This window comes from Bombina bombina, chromosome 1, assembly GCF_027579735.1.
Source record: "Bombina bombina isolate aBomBom1 chromosome 1, aBomBom1.pri, whole genome shotgun sequence".
NCBI classification, from domain to species: Eukaryota; Metazoa; Chordata; class Amphibia; order Anura; family Bombinatoridae; genus Bombina; species Bombina bombina.
Window position 1 is genome coordinate 108,122,108 of NC_069499.1, and position 24,302 is coordinate 108,146,409.

The following is a 24,302-nucleotide window of genomic DNA, read 5'->3' on the forward strand; positions in this document are numbered from 1 at the left end:
TTTTGGTGAAATAATCTTATTTCTAATTTAGATTTTCAGATGTAAAGTTATAAGAATTTTTTATTTTTTTGTATACTTTGTATCACCAAATTTCTATTGGAGAAAAAAAAGCTATTTTTATGGATCTTCTGTGGCTAAATTTTCCAATACTGTCTCCAGTGTAAAGAGCTGCAGCCTGATATATACTTTTAGACCACAAGAGTGTCCCATTGGGCCTCTCCAGCCACTTCCCAAACTGCACACTGCCATCTCGGCTCAGCAGTAGAACAGTTAGTGTTTTTTCAGACACACAGCACAAGTGAGCGGGGCTAGAGACTCCCTCAACAACAAAAAAAGAGCGGTTTGTTGTGTCTCTTGCAGCCTTCCTTCTTCCAGGAGCTGGGGTGTGAAGCTGGGAGGGGTTCCTGGTAACGACTGGCTTCTGTTGAGTCTCAAAACAAAATGGCCATGAGATGATAAAGAAGGGAGAGAAGCTTTGTTTTACAACCCAGTGATCAGACGACACAAAACTGAGCTTTTTTTGCTATGGATATATTCCTATCAGATGAAAGATATAAAGACCTGGATCTTTTCTGTGTGTTGCATGGAGGTATCAATTGGAGGATCTAACAAGTTCTGATTGGAATTCCTGGGATCCTTAAAGCCTTTTTGTTATTAATTTCAGCAAAATACTTGTAGCTATTTAAACCTAAAAGAAATCTATAGATGGGGTGTAATTATAGCTGTGTGGCCCATACACTGAGCATATATATGTGACTGCAGGAACAGCTGTTTGTAGCCACAAGAGCCTATGTGTGAAAGAAGAAACAGCTGTCTACATCTAAAAGTATTCTGTATATGTGACTGTAGGATTAGCTGACAGTACCCAAAGGAGCTTCTATGGGATTGCACCAATAGATATGTTGTACCCAAGAAGAGCTTCAATTTCTGATACCAGGGATAGCTATGTTCATTTACAAGGAGTTTCTATGTGCAACTGCAGGAATAGCTATCTAAACCCATACGGAGCTTATATATATATGAGTGTGACACATTGAGAATATAAATCGCTGAATTCCAAGGAACTTTTAAGACCTATCTATGGAACAGGGATTTGCAAGGATCCATCTGTACAGAGGTTTTATGTGATCTTAAAGGAAGGACCCTCTGAAGAGCTTACCACAGTTTGTCACACAGTGAGTATCGTCTAGAGTTGTTTACCGCTGGCAATGATATGGTTAATCCGATATGTAATACTTACTGTGACTCAGGCTGGGAAGAGCCAGTTGAGTTGTATTTGTGCGTTAATGATGTTGTTTTTAGTTTGTTTGGGGGGGGGGGGGTCTGCCCCAGCCCCCACCCCGTGTTACAAATACAGAGATCAACTCTAACTGACCACTGCACTCTTGAGTTTAGCATATTGACTGGTCATGTACGTCCTGTTTTGTGCAATGGGAAACCAGCACTCCCTGAGTGATCTGTGTGTCAGGCCTGCAAGTTTATCAATCAGATAACCAAAAGTATTTATTTGTGCAAATATATAGATATTTAACCCTTAAAATGCTAGTCATGGCTATGTAATATCTTTCCCCAAGCAGCTTCCCCTGATATATACTGCATGGGCTACACTTGAACTTTTTTAGAACTTTATATAACCTCATTAAAACTGTCTCGTTGTGTGACACAATTTGTATCCGGCTGATACGTCTTTTTACATGGGTAGAGGGGAGCCCCTTCTGCTGAGTGATGCCCCTGTTATATCCAGTGAGTGTGTGTTATGTTTGTATATAGAGAGCTATATCATGTATATGCTACAGAGATGAACAATTCCAGTGCTGTAACAAGTTACATTATGGGAGGGGGTGCTCTAGCTGACTCCCGCAGACCCTTCACCTTGTTTGCCTTTTCCCCTTGTTGTCTCCCACCCTGCTCTGTCTCTCCCTCCCTCTCTCTCTCACTCTCTGTCTCTCTCCTCCCCTCCCTGTCTCAGCTCTCTCAGATGACGCCCAGCCCACGTTTTCTCCCCTCTGGTCATGTGTGGCTTTTTTGTTTGCAGTGGAAACAATTTATCGCTCTTTAGCTCTTCAGTCTCCTATCTCCCCCTCCCCACCTTCTCATCTACTCCTCCCAGTTCTCCCCCTCTCTCCTCGCCCTTCCCTCCAGGCTGGCAGTGGCCCACGTGTCCGGTGCCCCCGGGCTCTGATCGGGCTCCTTGCTTTCGCTAAAGCCACGCAAACTTTTACCAGATCATGGAGGTGGCCCAGTCTTGAGGTTTACTAGCCAGGTAAGTGAGATTTGTACCCCTGTACTGTATCAACGCTATTAAATAGTGACACATCAGGCAGTTAGTTGCCTATTAAGTTAGCTCTTCTTTCTACTGAAAGACGGGGGAAGGGGCAAGTTTCCTAATGCTAAACAATACGATTTTACTTTATCCTGTTGTTTACCAGACGTTGTTGTTCTGTCTAATGTGTGTACTGAGCTAGTTCTGTTAGGACACTGTAACCGCAAGTAGAGTTTATAAATGGTTTATCCTTATCATGCCAGTCTGACTTAATTTGTCATATTCTGCCCAGCCATGAAGCTCTGTTTAATGGCAAAGTATGGAAAGAACAGCAGTTTTCTAGTTTCCTAGCAACAGGGATTGACTTACTGCTCAGCCAATCACAGCTTCCGCTGCTCTCAGGAACAGGCATAAAAAAGATCTAAGTACAGTAAATAAGTATGTTGCAATATGTGGCCCAGAGCACAGGCTACTGTACTGCCGTCTGCCTGACAGCTTTAGGCCCAACAGCTTCTTTTTCTCTAAACCCTATTGATTTACTAGTGATTAAGTTCTCTGTTTGCACAAACCTCCACTTTTTACTCTCCATAAAACAGGATTGAATAGAAAGCAAGTCCCTTTCCCTCCTCTGACTCTTTTGTGTTTTAAAAACCCTGTAAACAGAGAGGCCAGGCAAAGAAAAGTACTGAGGTCTCCCTTTATTGGCTATTAATGAGTTTGTGGTGTCTTTTAAATATTTCCCTGCCTGTTTACAACTTCTGTTTATTCTATGAATTACTATATAGGCCATGAGTTTATAAAAGTGTATACAATTTATTAGCCAATCACATAATTTATAGGAGCCAGGGAAGGTGTGTGTGTATATATATATATATATATATATATATACTCTCTAATTTAGTATATTAACTACATTCTTTTCTTTTTTTTTAAATAATTTTATATTCTTGTGTCTCAAACTTAAAATAAAGTAAGAGTTTGGTTGTCTGCAAGTTTTAAAATGAAAAATTATTTTACTCCATTAAAAAATATCAGTGCTTGAATATAACTGGACATGAAGGACAAATAAGCAGTTTGTGTTGTTACAGGAAAAAAAAAGGTTTTATGGTCATAAATATTATGTGTAACAAGTATGATTTTATGTGCATAGGTTTCAAACTTGAAAATGATCATGGCTTAGAGGCAAAACCAGATATTCCTGTCTTCCATAGACGCTGTTATTGTCTGCCCTTGTGTAAAACTGCACACACTGTGAGTAAAACAATGACTAAAGGTGATCTAAAAGGACATATTTTGTTGGTTATTTGTGTAGGAATGAAACTAAAACAAAAATGAAAAAGAACGACAGTGTTAGGCAGTCTCTTAGGGAGGTTACTGGCAGATAAGCAAATTAAACTGAAAGAGAGCAGCGTGTTGTCATAGCAACAGTGCAATTAAATTACTTTACTGTCAGCCATGATATAATTTTCCTGTTTAGATGCTCTTGGTACATAGAACTTCCATTTGCAAACCTAGTGGACTTTAGCATAGGTACATTTAGCAAAAAGTGACCCATTTAAGAGTCACTCCTTGTACTTAAATATCAATACCAGTGGAATAAAATAATTTGAATCTATGTGCCTTATGTAAAAACAAATCATTGCATGTATTTTATGACTTGATGTGTGTATGATATATATAGATATATATATATATATATATATATATATATTCAGTAATTTTCATTGTGTATTTGTATACCAGGGATTGACCAATTTTAAATGAAAATTAGGAGCATTCCAGTTTATTGGTTTTGTATATAGATATATGTGGAAAAATCACAAACTAACACATACACATTTTTTAGTTGAAATTTAAATGTGGAGTCATTAGCTCATTAAATTGATAACTGACTTTCAAACTTGGGTGCACACAGTTGTAGAGTTTCAAACTTTTTACCACTGTAAGTTAATTTGTAGACTAATTTACCTATTGTGTTTACAACTCCAAGTTTTGATGTCAAGATATAGCTGAAATATTTGAAATGTAAAAACTTCATACATTTTTCATCCCAGTTTTCAACTTGTTACCTTTATGTTGTTGTGCTGGTCTATAATTAAAGGGACAGAAATCCCCTACATTTGCTTTCATGCTTTGGATAGAATATACAATTTTAAGCAACTTTCCAAGTTGAAAGTTGCCTGCATGATCTACTTCAACCCCATAAGGACAAATGGAAAAGAAAATATTTTTTACGTGACAATGACACATTTTAATTTGTAAGAAACCTCATTCAAAAGTTTGTAAGCTTTATTGTGCAAAATGTTTAATTATAAACAGTTTTGTATTTTGGAAACACTGTACCTTTAAGGATTCGTGCACTGTAATTACAGCAGCACTTTGTAAAAAAATGTTTTATTTAGAATCTTATTTACAGGCTGTGCCATTTACTTTTTTGCACTTTAAAGATGAGCTTGTTTTTCTTGACACTTTCTTGGTAAACCATTTATAGCCTGTTACTTAGCTTAATTATACCACAAATACCTAATATATTTGCCCCAAATCTGTAAAACAATTTCAATTTCATTTTGCTTATGCATAGTGTATATTCCAACATTGCTTTTGAAACTATGCTAGGTCTATAAAGCCTTAGAAAAGTTTGCACATGTATATCTCTTTAAAGTGAATGTCAATTTTGATGCCAAAGTTTTTAAAAATTCGATTAAAAACAGGGGCACTTTAATTCATCAAAATTTACATTTCACTCCTGTTGAGAAAAAAAAACTTACTTTTTAATCTTCACAGCAGCTCCAGCTTCCTCCACCAGTTGCAAAGCCTCTTCCTGGGTCTAAAATGAGGAATCCGGCTTCCTCCAATCACGGCGTTGAATCAGACACTGATTCCCCCGGGGGGGAAGCCGTGATTGGAGGATGACCTATCCATCATTTCTGACGTCAGAAATGGCTTGCAACGACCGGAGGAAGCTGGAGCTGTTGTGAAGATTAAAAGGTAAGTCCCCCCCCCCCCCCCCCCCCACAACCGGAGTGAAATGTAAATTTTGATGAATTAAAGTGCCCCTGTTTTTAATCAAATTTTTGAAAACCGGGCACTTTAGCATCAAAATTGACATTCTCTTTAATCTCTCACTCTCTCACACACAGACTCACACTCATATGTTTGTCAGTGTTTTGCAACAATATAAAACATTGCTACAAATGTCGTTACAAACACTGCTGCCATATAATGCTCATCCTTTCCATTTCTCCTACCTAAGTATAATAAATTAAAAGGAAATATTAAGAAAAAATAGTAATAGAAGTAAATTGTAAAGTTTTTAAAAATTGCATTCTCTATCTGAATGTTTCTTTAAATATAGCATTATGTATATCATTCAGGCTGTAATTGTAGTACCTGGTTTTTTTTTTTCTCTTAAAGAATTATTTATTAAAATCGAGCCACATTTAAAGTTCTGTTTTTTTATGCATGCAGTCAGCAGCTGAAAAGCCTCTGCTGCTTCAATAATATCTTAAGGTTTTTTATATGAAGGTTTTATTTATTCTCGTAAACTCATTAAACGAGAAACATGGTAGTAATGCTTATTTATATTAAAGGGGCATAACAGTTTAACCCTTTAAGGACACAGCTTTTAGTTTGCTCAATTGTTTTATGACGGAAAAATTCCGTCATATGTCCTTAAGAGGTTAATAGAAACTGTGCTAATGTGTTTTAGTATTGCACTGCTATTTAGTGTTTCCAACCAGTATAGGAGCAGTAAATCACTGTAAATCAATTCTGAGCTGGACACAGAAGTGCAATATGGTCATATCTGCTAATACCTGGCTGGGTCCAGCTAAGTAGTGAAATAGTAAAATGATGCAGTGCGTTGCAATGTTTAACTATCAAACTTTAACTCCCTAATGACCAGTGACGTGCCCTGTTTGCCGCTGGACTTTCTATGGGAATGCCATAGCGGGGGGGGCTCTAATAGCGTGGTCGCGGCAAGACCTGCACTATTATAACAACACAATCCCTTGATGACCAGCGACGTACAGGGTATTTTGTGGTCGTTAAGGGGTTAATTACAGTTGAAATGTGAGACCCAAACTGAACATGAGAATCTTATACATTTGTAGTAAGAGAGTACAGGAGATATCTGTATGAGCCAAGAATAACAGGATTAAAGGGACAATGTACTTTAACATTTTCTCCTCTGGGGTGTATTCAGTTATTTTCATATCTCTCCTATACCTTTTTTATATTGCCGTTTAAATAGCTATTTTTGCCTGTTGTATTCCCACCTATACTGAAAGATTCAATACTTAAAGTGAATGTAAAGTTGAGCATACTCGCTCACGTCATAGGATAGAATTTAAAAATGTAGGCAGCCTTTCATTCATCAAATTTGTATTATTTATTAATATGTTCAGATTTGTACTTTTTTAATGCTATAACGATAAGCGCCGCTCCTCCGCTTGCTATATTGCTCAATGGATTGACAGATGGCGAATCTGCGATCCACTAATCGTTGTCCCCCCCCCCCCTCCGGGGTGTGGCATTTGTGCAAAGGGATTGAACGCCCTGGGGGGGAAATGATTAGTGGATCGCAGAGTCGTCATCTGTCAATCAATTGAGCAATATAGCGAGCGGGTGAACGGCGCTTATGGTTATAGCATTAAAAGGTAAAAATATACATATAAACAAACCTAAAGGAGCAATTTACAGTACAATTTAATACTTCTAGCTGCTACAAAACCTAGACTCAAATGAAAAGTGTGGGAGCTGATGTATTCTGAACAAGGAAGTCTCAGGTTCATGTTGCAGGGATAGCCATAAAACGTTTCCCGCGTGAATTTCCAGCTCAGAGAATTAGAAGACCCACAATTTTCAGAGCTAAATTACATGAAAAAGAGACAAAATAAATAGTGAAAGTGTATTGCAAACTTGTTTTACTCTGCACAACTAAGCATTTTTATATAAGAGCCAAAAAACAGAAGATAACGGTAAAAAAAAATTTATGAATAATCATAATTAATCTGGACTCTGGCTTGCTTTTTCCCCCAGATATCAAACTGCTATTTGGCATTTAAAAACTGTAAGCAATTAAAGGGATGTCTAGGCGATTAAGACTTTAGAGCACTTTATGTTTAGTTCGTCAATCTGTGTCCTTATTTTCTTTTAGGCTACTCTGTAATATGTTACATTGACTAATAAATAACTGTGTGTTTAATATCTTCCGTACAGTGTGACATCCCCTCTTTTTGTTTTCCTTTGTAGGAATCTTTGCATAAATGGGTCCCGTCATGCCTCCCAGTAAGAAGCCGGAGGGCCCAGGAATTAGTGTTTCCAGTCAGTGTTACAGGAGCAGCGTGTTATCGAATCCACTTCACGATGACGATGACTTGGACTTTTCGCCACCCACTGTCAGAATAAACAAGGAGAAAGGGGGTATGGAAGACGAAGAATTAACAAACTTAAACTGGTTGCACGAGAGCAAAAACTTGCTCAAAAGCTTTGGGGACACTGTTTTAAGGAGTGTTAGTCCCGTTCAGGACATTGACGATGACACCCCACCCTCACCTGCTCAGTCGGACATGCCCTACGATGCCAAGCAAAACCCAAACTGCAAACCTCCTTACTCTTTCAGCTGCCTCATCTTTATGGCTATTGAAGACTCTCCTTCTAAGAGACTGCCAGTAAAGGATATTTATAATTGGATCCTAGAACACTTTCCTTACTTTGCAAATGCGCCTACTGGCTGGAAGAACTCCGTCAGGCATAACCTGTCTTTGAATAAGTGTTTTAAGAAAGTGGATAAAGACAGAAGTCAGGTAGGTTCTATGTATTAAAGTGGAAATATTGTAATGAGAGATGCCATTCTGTGTTGATAGTCATGCTATCAGTGTAGCGCTATGCACAGTAATTTATTTTAAAGGGACATTATTATAAATATAGTGTTGAGGTTATTCTCCGCTTCATCTAGTTATTTGGTGTGGCCAAATTCAAATCTAGATTTCACTGCATTCCAGTTCTGACCTGTTTGCAACTCTCCTTCAGATACCTGCAGTGTAACCAAGCTTCTGAAATTGTGCCAACCATAATTAAAGGGATCTGCATGAAATGTATTTTGTGTTCATTGTCCCTTTAAGAGGCTTGTCCTTTTATCTTTAGTAAGAAGATACAAAATGGTTTTAAAGGGACATTAAACACTAAATAAATGCTAGAGAGATTGACGTATTTAAAGCAAAGATTGGCCCGAGAATAATAAGTTGTCTAAAGCAGTGGGAGACACGACTACTTGTAAACTAGGTTTTCTTCTCTGCTGAGACCAATAAGGAACAAGTTATAAACAGGTCACTAGGAATTAGTAAGGCCACAATTTTCAAAATGAAATAACAGGAAAAGGGGACAAATAAAGTTATATTGAATATAGTTTTGTTTTGTTATTTAGCTATATATATCACAAAGTGTTTAATGACAGTTTAAAACTTTCTTGTGTATCCAGGTTTACTTTGTTCCACCTTTGTTTAGACTCAAAAGAAAACGTATTTTTAAGCTGTTTAATGCATTTATGCAGTTTTTTTTAAGAACCTGCTGAGATTGTGCAGAATAAAAACATGTAAATTCCGATAACAACCGTTTCAGTTTAACTTAATGGTGTAATAATACTGAAAACATTTATATGTTCCATGAATTTGGGCTTTATCTCTAACGTTCATTTGATAAAACATCTGTTGAGAGCTCCCATCTTGGCGTTTTATGATTGCTTCAACTTTATATGCAGTGTTGGTGTTCATAAAAGCAATTTGAGAATACAGTCTATTATTAAGTGTTATCAGAAATCCCAAAACACTTCAGCTGAACTGAGGATATGAAAAAAAATCAGATTTGGAAATTATAGACATTTGCTTGATGCATTTGACATATTTTTAGAAGCTGCTAAGTATTATTTTTCTGATGATCAAGAATTAGCATGTTATAATTTGATTTTAGGGTGTAAGCATCTGTGATTTTGACCTTGCAACCTCGAATTGCGCATAAAAGCGGCGCTGTCAGCACGTCATGCGCCTGCTTTTCAGGTATTTTAGTTGATCTCGGTGTCACCTGACTGGTCACATTTGTATTGTCATTTCATAATACCTACTAAAAGCAAATATGAAAAGACTGGTAGTTTTTAGATTTGGCTAATGATTTTAAAAGGCCAGTAATGGTGCGATTTATAGTAATTTTTATAGTACCTTTTATAGATATGTGTTTAACCACTTGACGGCGTTAGGACGTTCCAGGCCGTCCTAAAAGCGCTGGGCTTAAAAGCATACATTTTGCCGCGTCCTGCTCCATTGTAAAACCAAACGGCGGTTGATCTGACTGGGAGGCGTGCCTAGTAACGCAGGCAGTTCCGCAGGAGCCAATCAGTGACATTTTTGAAGCACATGATCGCAGTGACGACCATATGCTTAATTTTCCTTCTGTTGTTTACATTTGGAACATAGACGGATCGTTCGTCTTGAAGGGGTTAAAAGAAAAAAAAATGTATTTCTGTTTTGTTGTATAAAGATGCAAACAATGTAAAAGTAACCTAAACTATAATTCAGTTCTGTACCAAAGTTTGTTAACCGCTGAACTTTGTTTTTTTGATTGAGTCACTTTATTATATTCTACTGAAGTGTGTGGTTGGTTTTGTTTTTTGAGCAAAATTAGTAATTAGCAAGTTTCTGTACTTGGAGAGATATTAAATCCAACATTTAATTGTGCATTAAAACAATAAAATGCACTTACTGTTTTTTATTTTGTTTACTTTTCCTGTAATTTACCCTAATCCCTTATCCTACACAGTCTGATCAATACAGGAACTCACTTTATATCTGTTCATGATTGGCCAAAGCCACAACAAAGCTCAAGTGCAATTTTAAAATGTGTTTTTTTTATGCAAATCTTTTACAATGCAGTGATTTAGTTGTTAATGCATATATTAAAAACAAACAAAAAAAGTTTTTGTTTTAGCTGCAAGGTCCAAAAATGGAATCATGCTTAAAAAGGACATGAACGTCAAAAATTAAACTTTTGATTCAGAGAGAGCATTTCATTTTAAGATAATTTTCAGTTTACTTCTCGTATCTATTATTATTTTTACCCTTTGTATCCTTTGTTGAACAGCATACCTAGGTAGGCTCAGGAGCAGCAATGCACTACTGGGAGTTAGCTGCAGATTGGTGGCTGCAAACATATGCCTCTTGTCCTCCCAGTAGTGTATTGCTGCCTGCATCTGATTTTAATTTGTTTAATCTAGGGGAATATATTTGCTTAGGTGAACAAGGCACTTGCCTAGGGCGGCAGATTAATTGGGGTCAACACTTTTTTTATGGCTATGTTTGTAAGAATCTTACAGTTATTTTAGAAGTATTATACAGGTATATAATGAGATTTTGCTCAAAGAGCTTACTTTCTAGGGGGGTATTATAAGAGACTACCCATGGATATTACAATTTAAAGGTATCTCTGAACCTTTATTTTATTCAACTAGCTATTGCCTTTAGTTCTGTTGGCTTTCAGCAGAATTTTGGTGCCTAGGGCAGCACAAAATCTAAATACGTTACTGGTTTAATAATTTTCTTTTTACAATTTATGCCACTTTTTTCACTGAAAATGGAAGGCAGCACTATTGAAGAGAATTTTTACTGATTGGGGTATATTTGTGAAATCGCTGCATAATCTTAGACTGATTAGAGTGTGTTCCATATGATCTTTCTTGCTTCATACATAACTATGATACATGCAGCACCTGTAACACGCTGTATGTTATCACCTCATTTGTATTTCTATGGGAATATGTTATCTTCTTTTTAATAACAAGCTTGAGCTGTTTGTAAAATATGGCTTTGCTTAGTGCAGGCAATCAGTAACTGCATACAGCATTGATTTTTTTAATTAATGCACTACAGCCCAAATTAGTGCAGATTAGGAGACCTACAGAGATTATTTTCTATTTTTTTCTATGCAAAAACTATTTTCTGTATAAATCTATGTGTTTAAGGCCACAAACGAGTTAAACACATGGATAAACTACCACACAGGAGCATCAAGTATTGGAACTCCCAAGCTCAACACAGCTGGTGATGGTATGATCATGCAGCTGCTTCTGATGATTGGTTGCCTGTTTCCTGCTCGGAATCAGTAGTTTTCTGTGGCTGCTAAGCAGGACTTTACTTATGTGTTTAACCCATTTCAACATTTAACTAATTGTGCATAGCAATTAAAGGGATGCCTAGGCGAATAAGAACTATAATTTGTGGAAATCTCTGGCTTCCAAACCATACATGTATTTTTTTTTTTTTTTTTTTTTTTTTTTTGTCCTATGTGCACAGTTTGGATGTTGGCTATATATTATATACAGGTATACCCCACTTAACAGCGCTTCGCTAATACAGCACTTTGTGGAGCTGAAGTTCAACCTCCAAGGATTTTGAAACCGTGCTGTAATCTTAGTGAGATTGTGAGAAAAGTGACTGGCACCATTTTGTTATGCACAGTTCATTCTATTTACAGCATTACAGTGCAATCTGTGTCTCAGTGCTATAGTCTGGCAAATTTAACTACAGTAATTGTCACTATTTTACAGGTACAGTATTTATTGAAAACAAATTGAATACTGTGCTGTGCTAGTTTAAACTAAACATAGCACTATTGTACCCCTAATATATGTTAGTTCAAACATGTTTTAAACACACTGGCAAGTGAAAAAATGCTAAAACCGCCTTGTTTCACTTTAAGGCGGTTTTCACTTTACAGTGGGGCTCCGATCCCTAACTCGCTGTATGAGCGGGGTATACCTGTATTGCTATACCTAGAATTTTGTGTGGCTCCTAGATCTGATATAAATGTGTCATCCTTTATTTAGATCTCACTCAGCCAGATCTCTTGGAATTCCAGTCTGGGTAAAATATCTGTATTATTGTATGTTTGTACACACTAACATACAACCTTTATGTGTCTATCAAATTACTGTTGGGGGGTCTTCCACACCGTCCCTTTTTGCCTGTGAATTTGAGTCCTTTGCCATCTGGTCCTCGGCTGCAGAGAGGAATTTTTCTTGTATACGTGTTTCCATGGAAACTTTCTCACAGTTGATATGGAAAGTAACCAGTTGCCATAGCAACAGAGTTACTGATGTGGCAGTTTGTTCGTGCAGGGAGCGGGGCAGGCTTGTGTCTCTTGTTGCAATGCAATATATGGGATTGCAGCAGTGTCTTGTAATCCACAAAGCAAGGTAGCGATCTCATAGGATGGGATGTGTGACAGATTTAGGCACACTGATTTTATTGGATATTTCTAAATAAACTCCCCATTCTTCCTCACTCTGAAGCAGCTTTTTTTTTTCTTTCTTTCTCCGCTTTCATCAAAGGAAGGGCTGTATGTTTCAGGGGGTTTATGTTTAATGTTTTCAACATCACTTTCCTTTTAAGATCTAAGACCATCAATAAAACTAGCTTTTTCACTACCTTTGTCAGATATAAGCTTTTCTTTTTGGCAGTTCGAATGGAGCTATGGGCTCGCTGCGTATAACTGTTTAAGAAATATGTCTGTGGGGATTTAAATATATTGGGGTTTTGTCTACAATTTTTTTTTCCAGATAGAAGTCACCTTCGTTAAAAAAAAAAAAAATTACGCTACATGTGTTAAATTCAGCTAATATTAACTATAAAGCTACCAAGACAATACGTTTGATACTTTAAGTTAAATAAAATTGCACGCTCTTTGTGAACCATTATATTTTAATTTTGACTTTCAAATCCTTTTTAAACAATATTTGGAAACAAGTAGAATTGTAGAATCCCTGTTCACTAAGTCTTGTCTGTATCTAACAGATTATTATTGTACATTTAGTAGTCAAATGTCCAGGCTCAAGTTTTGTTTTTCTTTTTATATTATTTTTAATGAATATTTAGAACTCATTTATGGCATTGTTTTCTGCTCAGTGCTGGTGGAAGATATTAAAAGAAATACATCAAGTAAAATACTCATGGGTCTCACCTCTAATATGTGTTTATGCATAAACATGGAGTGTACGTTTTTATACTAGGTTTTTATGTTTTCATATTTATGACCGTACCCTTATTGTGTTCCTTTGGAAAGTGTTCATTGCTTTGTAAACGACAAACACTAGAAATTAGACTGTGAGCTCTCCGGAGCAGGGCCCTCTTCCTCCCGTACTAGATTTGTTTAGTTTTGTTATGTTTTGTATTTTTCAAAAATCTTTGCATTGTATACCCCTATCATTGTACCCAGCGCTACGGAATTTGGCGGCACTATACAAATAAATGATGATGATGATGATGATCATAATAATAATGTTGCTAGTATAAATCAGGTGATGACAAATTCAAATGAAATTTAGAAGCCAGCCACACTTTGTTAGGGGCCAAAGAAAGGACTTTGTTTCTAGTTCTGCCTAAAATAATCTGAAATCTGAAGGAAAGAAAGGGATTTGTCATGCCCTGATATTAATAACAATGGTTGGATACATCCTTAAAGCTCAATTGCGCAGGTAATTTTTTTTCCGTTTGATAGCTGGTTCATCTATCTGTTTGTACAAACGTGGGCACATTTTTTTTACACTTACAGGGATTGTAGGTGGGTGTAATAGAAATGCATTTTATTTAAATAAAATTTGGAGCCAGAAATAAACTCCAGCGAGGCCTTTTGATCCCCTCCCCCAACAGCATTTATTATACCTTTTTAATATATATATATATATATATATAAAGGAACATGCAAAAATAAAATGCTTGGATTTAAATTTTCTCTCTTAAAAGCTCAGAGTAATATAGAAATAAAAATAAGTTAAAAACATAATTTTAAAGTCCTGCTATGTGTGTGTGTATGTGTGTATATACGTGTGTGTGTATGTATGTGTGTGTATGTGTGTATATATGTGTGTGTGTGTGTATGTGTGTGTATGTGTGTATATATGTGTGTGTGTTTAGAGAAATATTCATTATGGGTGGTTAGATGAGCAAACCACCTAACTCAATTTTAAGAGTAATCCTTAAGAAGACGTTTACAACATTAATACTCTTCGGCCTGTTTAACAAGTCACTTGTAACAAATTACAATACAATGTATGCGTAAACCAGCTCTGCACCAACTCTTAAATAATCCTTTTTGTTTCAAGCCCAACTCCCAGTTAACTGAAACGCTATCAAAACTATATTCTGTTTTTCTTTTGTCTCTTCTCACACCACTCTCTCCTGTTGAGACAAAATGAGCAAATTGGATCTGTACCTCTAGTTTGCTTTCCAACCTACAGGTCTGGGAGCTGCAGAGCAGGTTGGTTCACAGCAGGTTCCCCAAACACTTGAAAAGTATTTGAGTTTTAACCATTTCACACCCATGAGCTGTAACAAGGAAGACCATAGTACCAGACTCCTGGAGAAAAGGGGCTGATATTTTGCTATTTTATTTTAACACGCTTTGGTGCTTTTGTAGATTTGCATTGTAAATAATTGAATTTATCAAAACAAATACTAATTACCATTGAGGCACATTCAGGATGGTCTATTTTTTTTTTAGCAATCTTCTGTCCTGGGCAAATGTTTGCACTGGTTCTCTCAAAACCAAACCCCACTGGAATGTAGTGATACTGGTTGACTCCCATATTACTTGAAATGAGTTAATACAGATGCTGTATTAAAGGGAGGGGCACCCCTTTAATATAACTAATTTGCCAACGATCTCATCAAAAAATCACACACCCAAGCTAAGGAAGTCATGCATGTGCTTTATAGAGCGAATATAGACATGAACATGCTCACAATTTATTCTCAGTATGACTGAGAGAGACTTTAACAGAGTTTTGTTGTTGCTACAAATGGTTTACAAATGGAATGCAATGTCTTTGCTTGCTCATTTTCATATGCAAGTTGTAAGAAAACACAAGCGTTTTCCCACCTAGCACATGTAAAATGTCACAGCACAATGAGAGACGATGGTGAATGTAAGATCTGTTATAGCTGGCAGTGTTCTCCATAGAAAATATTGCCTGGCGGATGTCATTATGAAGTAGCTTGGTGGTGGGGTTGTGTAATATATTCAAATATTATATCATTTTTTGCTATGAAAAGCACAAATAATTTAATAATTTAACATAAATGTATTTTAATGATAATTTGTGCCTTACAAATTTAACATTTTTAATATTAGCTAATGTTGGCTTAATATTGGCTAAAATGTTATCTGGGTGGTCATTAAAATCATCTGTGTGGTGCTTACGCTAAATAGGTCCTGGAGAGAACACTGGCTGGTGCATAATACATGTGTATTCCAAAAATGCCTCTTATTCATAGCTGAAATACATTTATGTGCATCTCAGTTTCAGGGAAAGTAAACACCGTGTAATAAGATTTATTTTCTACCATCTTGCAATAAACTAAAATACTGAGTGCGTTTGGAAATGTTTTGACTGTATTATCACCTTGTTTGCTGCATTTGTTTTTCAAAAGATAAAATCCACCAACTACTTACCTTATTTTGGGAAGCTAATCCAGATGTGTAACTAGAGTAAGGCTTGCTACTGTCATTATGTTTACAAAATATCCATTGTTTTGCAGTATCTCGATTTCAGGCCAATTAGGGACAGATAAGGCGCAGGGCTAGGTTTATCAGAAACTATGGGGGGAGATAAAAAACTGAAATTAAAATCCACAATGTCTCAAAATTAAATCAATGTAAATATTTGCATTGGAAATTAGCACATCTAGGCAAGTATCCCCGCTTGCTTTTCCCCAGAAATTCTTAATATACAATGTTACCAATGCACAAGAGAATTGTGGGTAAGATATGCAAATTAGATATGCAAATTCTCAGTTTTTTGCTTCAAAATACTGTTTTGACACAGCGATCCTTTTAACAGGATTATGACAGCAAACCAGAAATCACTCACTAGACAGCCTGTTTCGTTCTTTTTGGAACTCATCAGTAGGAGATAGATTTCTGGTTGCTGCATTGGTAAAGCTATTTTCATGGTTAAACCAAAATTCATTAAAATTATGGGGGGAGATAAAAAACTGAAATTAAATTTGCTGTCATAATCCTGTTAAAAGGATCGCTGTGTCAAAACAGTATTTTGAAGAAAAAAAAATGAGAATTTGCATATCTTACCCACAATTCTCTTGTGCACTGGTAACATTGTATATTAAGAATTTGTGGGGAAAAACAAGCGGGGATACTTGCCTAGATGTGCTAATTTCCTATGCAAATATTTACATTGATTTTTATATATATATATATATATACACATACATACATACATACATACATACTAAAACTATATATTACAATCTCATAATGTTTTAACGTCTCTTTAAGATCACCAAGGTTTAGTGAATTTAGTCTTCATATTTTTAGACCAGGAGCCGTTTTTATTTTTCTGGGAAGTGAGTAGGTTGACCGCTTGCTCCTGCTTGCCATGTCTGGACTTCACCTTCAGTAAATAGACACATCAGATTGCCAGACTGTTTGTCCCTTCTGAGCTATTGAGAGATAATGTGATTCCTCCTGACTGCCCTCTTTTGTACAGAAACCAATTCCGTTGTCTGTTTGCGGCTTTTGTATAACTTGCTAAGGGGAGCTGTAGAAAATACGTCTATAGTCACCAAAACTTTCACAAAGAAATCATGTGTTTCCCTGAACGCTTATAAACACCGTACCTACAAAATTTTCAAATCCATTCTAAGACTTGTACTAAAGGGACATGAAACGGAAAAATCTTTCTTTAATTATTCAGATAAAGCATTATATTTATAAACAATTTTCTTCAGTTATTCATTTTGCTTCATTCTCTTATTCTTTTGTTGAAGGAGCAGCAATGCATTAATAGGAGCTAGCTGAACACGTAAGCCAATAACAAGAGTCCACCTACATATGATGTCCAACTAAGGATACCCAAGAGAATGAAGCAGATTAGATAATAAAAGTAAATTGGAAAATTGTTTAAAATTTGTATGCTCTTTCTGAATCATGAAGGATTTTTTGGGGGTTTCATGCCCCTTTAACATTCCATTTTACAGATGGCAACATACATGCCCAGGTCATCATTTATTTAGAATAATTTTATTATTTAAAAGCACTAAACAGTCTACTGTAGTCTACTTTTAAGGTACATGATCTAGAATTTTATTTTTGGCTCCTTAATGTTGTATGGTTTACATATGGTCATATATAGGTGGCTGGCTATTCATTATTCCTGCTGGCTTTTCAATATTCCTGCTGGCTTTTAGATCAGTTGTTAAACGTTCAAAAAGAAAATGTTGTAGGGTATGAAAGCATTTTATAATTACACTGTTGCTAGCATATAACTATGTATTTAACCCTTGCAAATGCGTTCACATGTAGTCAGTTCTAGAGAAGTAGTTTACTACTGGGAGCTAGCTGAACACATCTGGTGCCCAGAGGCAGAACTTTTTTTCACTTTCTGCAATGAGATTTTTTTTTGTAGTGATATGATTTCTGCAGGTCAATTTGAAATGAAATGAAATTCTCTTTAAACAGTGCTTTGCTATGGTTGCACTGTGCTAAGGAAAAGATTATTGCTGAAACAACTAATCGATAACATCGAAAAAAATATATAATGAAAATTGTTGTCAACGATTTTCATTATCAATTAGTTGGTACGCATGACATTATCAGTGACAATGGCAGTGCGTGCACTCAAGAGCAGAGACACCAGACTCGCGCAGACACCTGTGTAAACCCACTTGGATGCCATTGTGGGTCACTCACCTCCAATCGCCGGCAGTCGCACAGGAAGACTCCTTGCTCATATTTTGGCACCATCAACAGTTAAAGGGACAGTCAACACTAGAATATGTTATTTAAAAAGATAGATAATCCCTTAATTACCCATTCCCCAGTTTTGCATAACTAACACAGTTATACTAATACACGTTTTACACCTGTGATTACTTTGTATCTAAGCCTCTGAAGACTGCCCCCTTATTTCAGTTATTTTGACAGACTTGCATTTTAGCCAATCAGTACTCGCTCCTCGGTAAATTCACGTGCATAAGCTCAATGTTATCTATATGAAAAACATGAACTAATGCTCTCTAGTGGTGAAAAAACTGTCAAATGCAGTGGCGGTTTTCAAGGTCTAAAAATTAGAATATGAGCCTACCTAGGTTTAACTTTCAACTAAGAATACCAAGAGAACAAAACAAAATTGGTGATAAAACTAAATTGGAAAGTTGTTTAAAATTACATACTCTAAATCTGAATCATGAAAGATTGTTTTGGACTTGACTGTCCCTTTAAGCAGCAGCAGCGACCAGTCCAAGACTGTGACATAGATCAGTGACCTTTCACCCCAGGGAGCATGCCGTATGGAAGATTTTAAATTATCATGGAACGGACTTTGCACAGTTATACGTATATATCTTTTGGATGATGTTTATTATTTTTATTTATTGTTGTGAAATACAATTAGGCACATTTTAAATTTCAACTTTCTATCCCTTTAAGCAAAATTGATAATATAAGTAAATTGTAAAGTTGTTAAACATTATATACGCTATCTGAAAAATTAAAGGAAAAAATTGGGTTTCCTGTCCCTTTTAAGTGTAGAGTTCTTGTTCTTTCATTGCAAAATTTTCCCTGCTGGGCAATAGGTTTTAATTTTATTATGCATCAGATTAGTGATTAAATTGCTTGACACTATTCTGTTCCGTGCTTGTTAACACAGTTACTTTTAAAGCAAAGTATAATGCTGCACAATAGTAATTCCTTCTGTTTTGCACGAGTGCATGTTCTTTGTACATTTTATTTTTTACACAACAAAACGGTATAGTGCATTTGTAAGTGCCCCCTTCTCTGAAATAAATAGAACAGAGCAGCTCTTTCAGAATGTCAATCTGCTGCCTAGGTTTCAATTGTGTAAGTGGGAAGCCTGCCTGACCCTGTGTGACCCCTGGGGCCCTAACACTGATTCAACAAGACACCGGCCTCGCCACTTGTTTAACCCCTTGGGTGCCAGAGACAGCTACAACACATTGGATAGCCAAATATAGGGTTTGACAAATCTCTTAAGGTCAGAAAGCCACAGATCTAGGAATGTTCCAATGTAGATTAAAGGAAAATATAAGAAAAGTAATTTAAAGGGATTTTAAACTGTAAATAAACGCCTGAAAATAAAATGTACATGTGTTTTTTTAATTTTTTTTTTAATTATATTAGTATAACTATAGAAGAAACCAGTTTAAAGGGCTAAGTTCAATAAAGTACTTTTGGTGCTACTATTTTGAAACATAGTTTCTCCCCTCTTCTATCTCTTCTGCTTAGGACAATTAGAGACAGATATAAAGCAGACAGGAGTGTGTGCAAACAGGGCAATGGGGAACATAGGATTTTAAAAGTAAATGTCTTAACAGGGTTAAAATGTCAGAGTGGTATCACTTATCTGTAGGGGGTGAAGTACACTTATGAATAGAAAGCCTTTTATCCATGTAGCTCAATCTAAACTCCTTTACAAATGTACATTGTTCATATAAAAATACATATAGGAATATGCTGGAAACTGCTGCGCAAGCTGCCTCTCTTGGCAAACGCTTATTATTGCCAACTATAGCCCAATTTTATAACTTATATCGTTTACAAGTAATAGGACTTATTTTTTGCGCCTCTGCCTTGTTAAAATGTTCGTCTGCCCCCTCCCCTATTTCGTCACCGGCATCGTCATCATGTGGCTGTGATCGCAGTTACTTTGCGATCGTACATGTTCCTGTGTTTGGCGCATGTGCAATGCATTGATTTTACTGAAGAGGGATGTTTGGCGCATGTGCAATGCATCGATTTTACTGAAGAGGGATGTTTCCAACAGGAACTGAAAATACCACATCATTATCCTAGCTGTTTCATATTTGCGGCAAAATTAGCACACTGGTACCCCGCAAATATGAAACGGCTAGGATAATGATGTGGTATTTTCAGTTCCTCTTTGAAACTTCCCCCTACAGTAAAATCGGAGAATTGTGTATGAGCCAAACACAGGAACGTGTACAATCGCAAAGTAACTGCGATCACAGTCACATGATGACGATGCTAGTGACAAAATAGGGGAGGGGGCACGCGGACATTTTAAACAGGCAGAGGCGCAAAAAGTAAGTCCTATTACTTGTAAACGATATATGTTACAAAATTGTGCTATAGTTGGCAATAATAAGCGTTTGCAACTTTATAGGAATGACTTAGGACAAATTTTGGGATGACTGTCCCTTTAAGGGCTAAATTACCATAATGAGGGCCAGATTACAAATTTCATGCTAGTTCGCTCAAGCGATAACACCGCCAGAAGTAACCCACATGCATTACATGTTGAAAGTAAAACGTTTGCATGAGAAACCCGACACACGCTAACTAAAGGATTTCGTATATTGCGACTGTGCTAACTTATTCTCTCCATAGACGTCAATGGAGTGTGCAGAAGAAAAAAATACTTATCACTCGCATGCTAACCCGATAGGTGGTCTAATGTGGTGTCGGGTTAGCGCACATGAAGAATAAGTTATCTTAAGGTGTGTTATGTAAATATTAAATATTGAAAAAAATAATTATAGTTTTATTTTTGTTTTTTATTTATTTTGTTAGAATTTTTTAGTACATCTATAATAATTATTTACATGAATATTTTTCAATATGTTATATTTTATAAATACATAGCACACCTTAATATGACTCATATTGGGTAAGCGCACACAAAGAATTAGTGTACTCCAGTCAGGCTTATGTGTTTGCATTTTAAATCATTGGGTATACTGTCAAGAGCTCAACATTTGTGGGCTAGTTCTTTGATTTTAAACATGCTGGTTAAGCTCGGATTTAAAGGGACAGTATACACCAATGTCATATAACTGCATGTAATAGACACTACTATAAAGAAGAATATGCACAGATGCTGATCTGAAAATCCAGTATAAAACCGTTTAAACACTTACTTAGAAGCTCCCAGTTTAGCGCTGTTGATGAGGTTAGGCTGGGACACACAAAAAGAGCAGACAATCGTCCCCTTCCCTGCATATGAAAATACATATTACACAAACAATAGCATCACAAATATGTAGACTTAGGTATACATCTGATTAGGAGTCTGGGGGAAAAAGGAACAGGCAGACATTCCCCCTCCCCTTCATATGAAAAGACCCATTACCCAGCCAGGAGTCTGTAGACATCAGTATACATCTAAATCTTTGGGGCTTGGTTAGGAGTATCCACACAATGTGATTAAACAATAAGCAAAACTATACATTGTTACAAAAACACTACCAGATGGGCTATATAAATGGATCATCCACAAAACATGTATGAAAAGATAAATCTAGTGTGTAATGTCCCTTTAATGTGTTAATATAAATATCAAAACAATGTAATACTATTATTGATTAAAGTTCCAAGAATAAAATATACAGACTTCTATCTCTCTCTCTCTCTCTCTCTCTCTCTCTCTCTCTCTCTCTCTCTCTCTTTTTTTGTTTTGTTAGTGAATTCTTTTTAAATGAGGTAATTTGCTAAAAACAAATACACAGAAGGATTCAATTAACAGTGACTGATATTCTGGCTTTTAGTGATGTAAACAGTAAAATATATGATTAAGAAATGTTTCAAATAACCTACTAATATGGCATAACCTTTTGCTCATACTCAGGATGCCGTGTATGGTAGGGCGCTCCATGGTGTCCTAACGGCGTTGAAGCCCAGCGCTGTTAGGGGGGCATGGAACGTTATGAAGGGGTTAATGTTGTGTGTTTGTGACAAGCTGGTTTTGTATGCAGGAAGGTAACCCAAATCTTATGTTCTCCAATTTAAAAGGATATTGTTGTGAAAAGCAGATGTTACTTCTGTATTTTAAAAGGTTTTGTTGTTGTAAGTAGCTTCTCTCAGACTGGGCGTGCGCTGCTAAGGGGAAAGTTGCCGTGACCGATTCCCTTTAAAATTGGCAGAACTAATTGTTGCTCATTATAATAAGGTTGTTACTAGAAATTGAGCATCAATTTTGAAGGTAATAAAAAGCTTCAACATTTACTGTCCCTTTAAAGGGACAGTTTACACCAATTTTCATTTAACTGCATTGTAATAGACACTACTATAAAGAAGAATATGCACAGATACTGATCTAAAAATCCAGTATAAAACCGTTTAAAAACTTACTTAGAAGCTCCCAGTTTAGCGCTGTTGAAGAGGTTAGCTGGCACACACACTGCAAATGGTTTTATAGCAAAAAGAGAACTCGCCCCCTGCCCCTTCCTCTGCATATGAAAAACACCCTATACACAAACAGGAGCAAGCTGGAGTAGGTATACATCAGTATTCTCCTAAAACTTTGGGGCTTGGTTAGAATTCTGAAAATCGGCACGTTATTTAAAATTAAGCAAAACTATATATATAATTTTTTTTTTCTTCAAAAAAAGCTGTACAGGCTATATAAATGGATCATCTACAAAACATTTATGCAAAGAAAAATCTAGTGTATAATGTCCCTTTTACCTTTTAGATAACACTTGATTTTTTTTTTCTCTGCTATTTTATTAAGCCCGTTCCCATCCCAATAAAATGGCCAAGCTCCATAGTAGCTGATGTGTCTCTAATTGGGCACAACACGCTGAGGTTTACACATTACTTTTTCATAGACTGAAACTATCTCTGTTATTCCAAAGCGTGCTCTGCCACAAACACACAAGAATATTACAGTGTCTGCTGTTGAGAGGATACATTGTTACACTGGCTGGAGCATTCCACCGCGCAGATTATCAGCCAGTCACTTGTTGCCTAGGAGACAAATGTAATCCAGGTTTTTTTTCCCCCTCTTTTGATTGGAAACGTTGTTGACTCTTGCCATTGGAGGAGTTTTTTTGAGCAGCACGCCAACTGTCATAAGATGGAAATTAATCACCACAAAAGTGGCCTAAACTCTATTGATTTTCTTTCCCAGTTACAATGTGCTCAGAAGCAAGAGCAGCAGACAGTGTGGGTGGAATGAGAGGAAAATGTTAATTCAAAGCAGATCCTGAACAAAACTGTTTAAAAATATATATATATAAAAAATGTTCCATATATTTCATCAAGAGCACCTGTTTTTTGTATCGTCATTTGGTTGTTTTATATAACTTGAATGCACAATATCAACTTCCACTTTGTATAAGACACAATCAATAGAATCTTTACAATTTTATATATAATTTTTTTTTTTATTGGCAAATTTTTTGTAAAGGGACAGTTAAAGTCAATTCTATATATTTCTAGTAGACGCATGTATTCAGCATTCGTTTATCTAAACCAGGGGTCTTCAAACGTGTCCCTAGGAGGCCAGATTTTCAGGATTACTTTGGGTGAGAGCAGATAAATAACCATGTTTACTAATCAGCCGGTTATATCACCTCTGCTCCAGTTTAGATATCCTGAAAATATGACCTGTTAAGGAGGCTTGAGGACCCCTGATCTAAACGAATGCCTAACATTGCTGCCATCTTTTTGGAGCCATCTTTATTTGTCTAATAGAAAAGGTTTTATAATTGGATCTTCCATCCACTGGGTCATTTAGATTTGCACAGACCTCTGTGTATTGCACTTTCAGAAAAAGAAATACAGCTCTAAAAACAAACAAATACTGTGGCCGCATTCTTCGGCATTCGCCAGTGATTTAAACTGACGAATGTACAGGTGTAATTTTTAGAATACATCAACAATTAAGCACCACATTCCGTAAAGAGAGCCACACAAGAGTAATGGTTTTTAAAAGCATTAAAACCTTAAATGTCCATAGTTTTGTAATCTAGGGACACACCCTTTGAAAAGCCTGCATGTTTATCTTATCTCCTATGCAGAGGCAAATTTGGCAGCTATATAAATAAGCTACTGCAGTGATCAAGCTATAAATGTGCAGCATTTCACAGGGACGGTGTTCTGAATCCTGCAGCATGCACTCAACCCTCACTGGGCCAGTTATAAAAAGAAAGAAAATTAAAGTGCCTTTCAAAGATTAGTTTTTCTTACGATGCAAACATGTTATAGGGATTTAAAG

General features: G+C 36.3%; 1 protein-coding gene across 4 annotated transcripts in view; it reads left to right on the forward strand.

The window, feature by feature from the left end:
• The first annotated feature begins 270 nt into the window (after positions 1 to 270).
• Positions 271 to 24,302, forward strand: part of FOXN3 (forkhead box N3) — a 204,585-nt gene continuing 180,553 nt past the window's right edge. For 2 of the 4 annotated variants that reach the window (XM_053697571.1, XM_053697573.1), the window contains exons 1-2: positions 271 to 1,175; positions 7,517 to 8,070. In XM_053697571.1, the coding sequence (XP_053553546.1) occupies positions 7,531 to 8,070 (540 nt within the window). In that variant the 5' untranslated portion in view covers positions 271 to 1,175; positions 7,517 to 7,530. Of the gene's footprint in view, positions 1,176 to 2,072; positions 2,264 to 7,516; positions 8,071 to 24,302 lie in introns of those variants that run through there. The other 2 variants (XM_053697575.1, XM_053697572.1) reach the window with 2 other exon arrangements.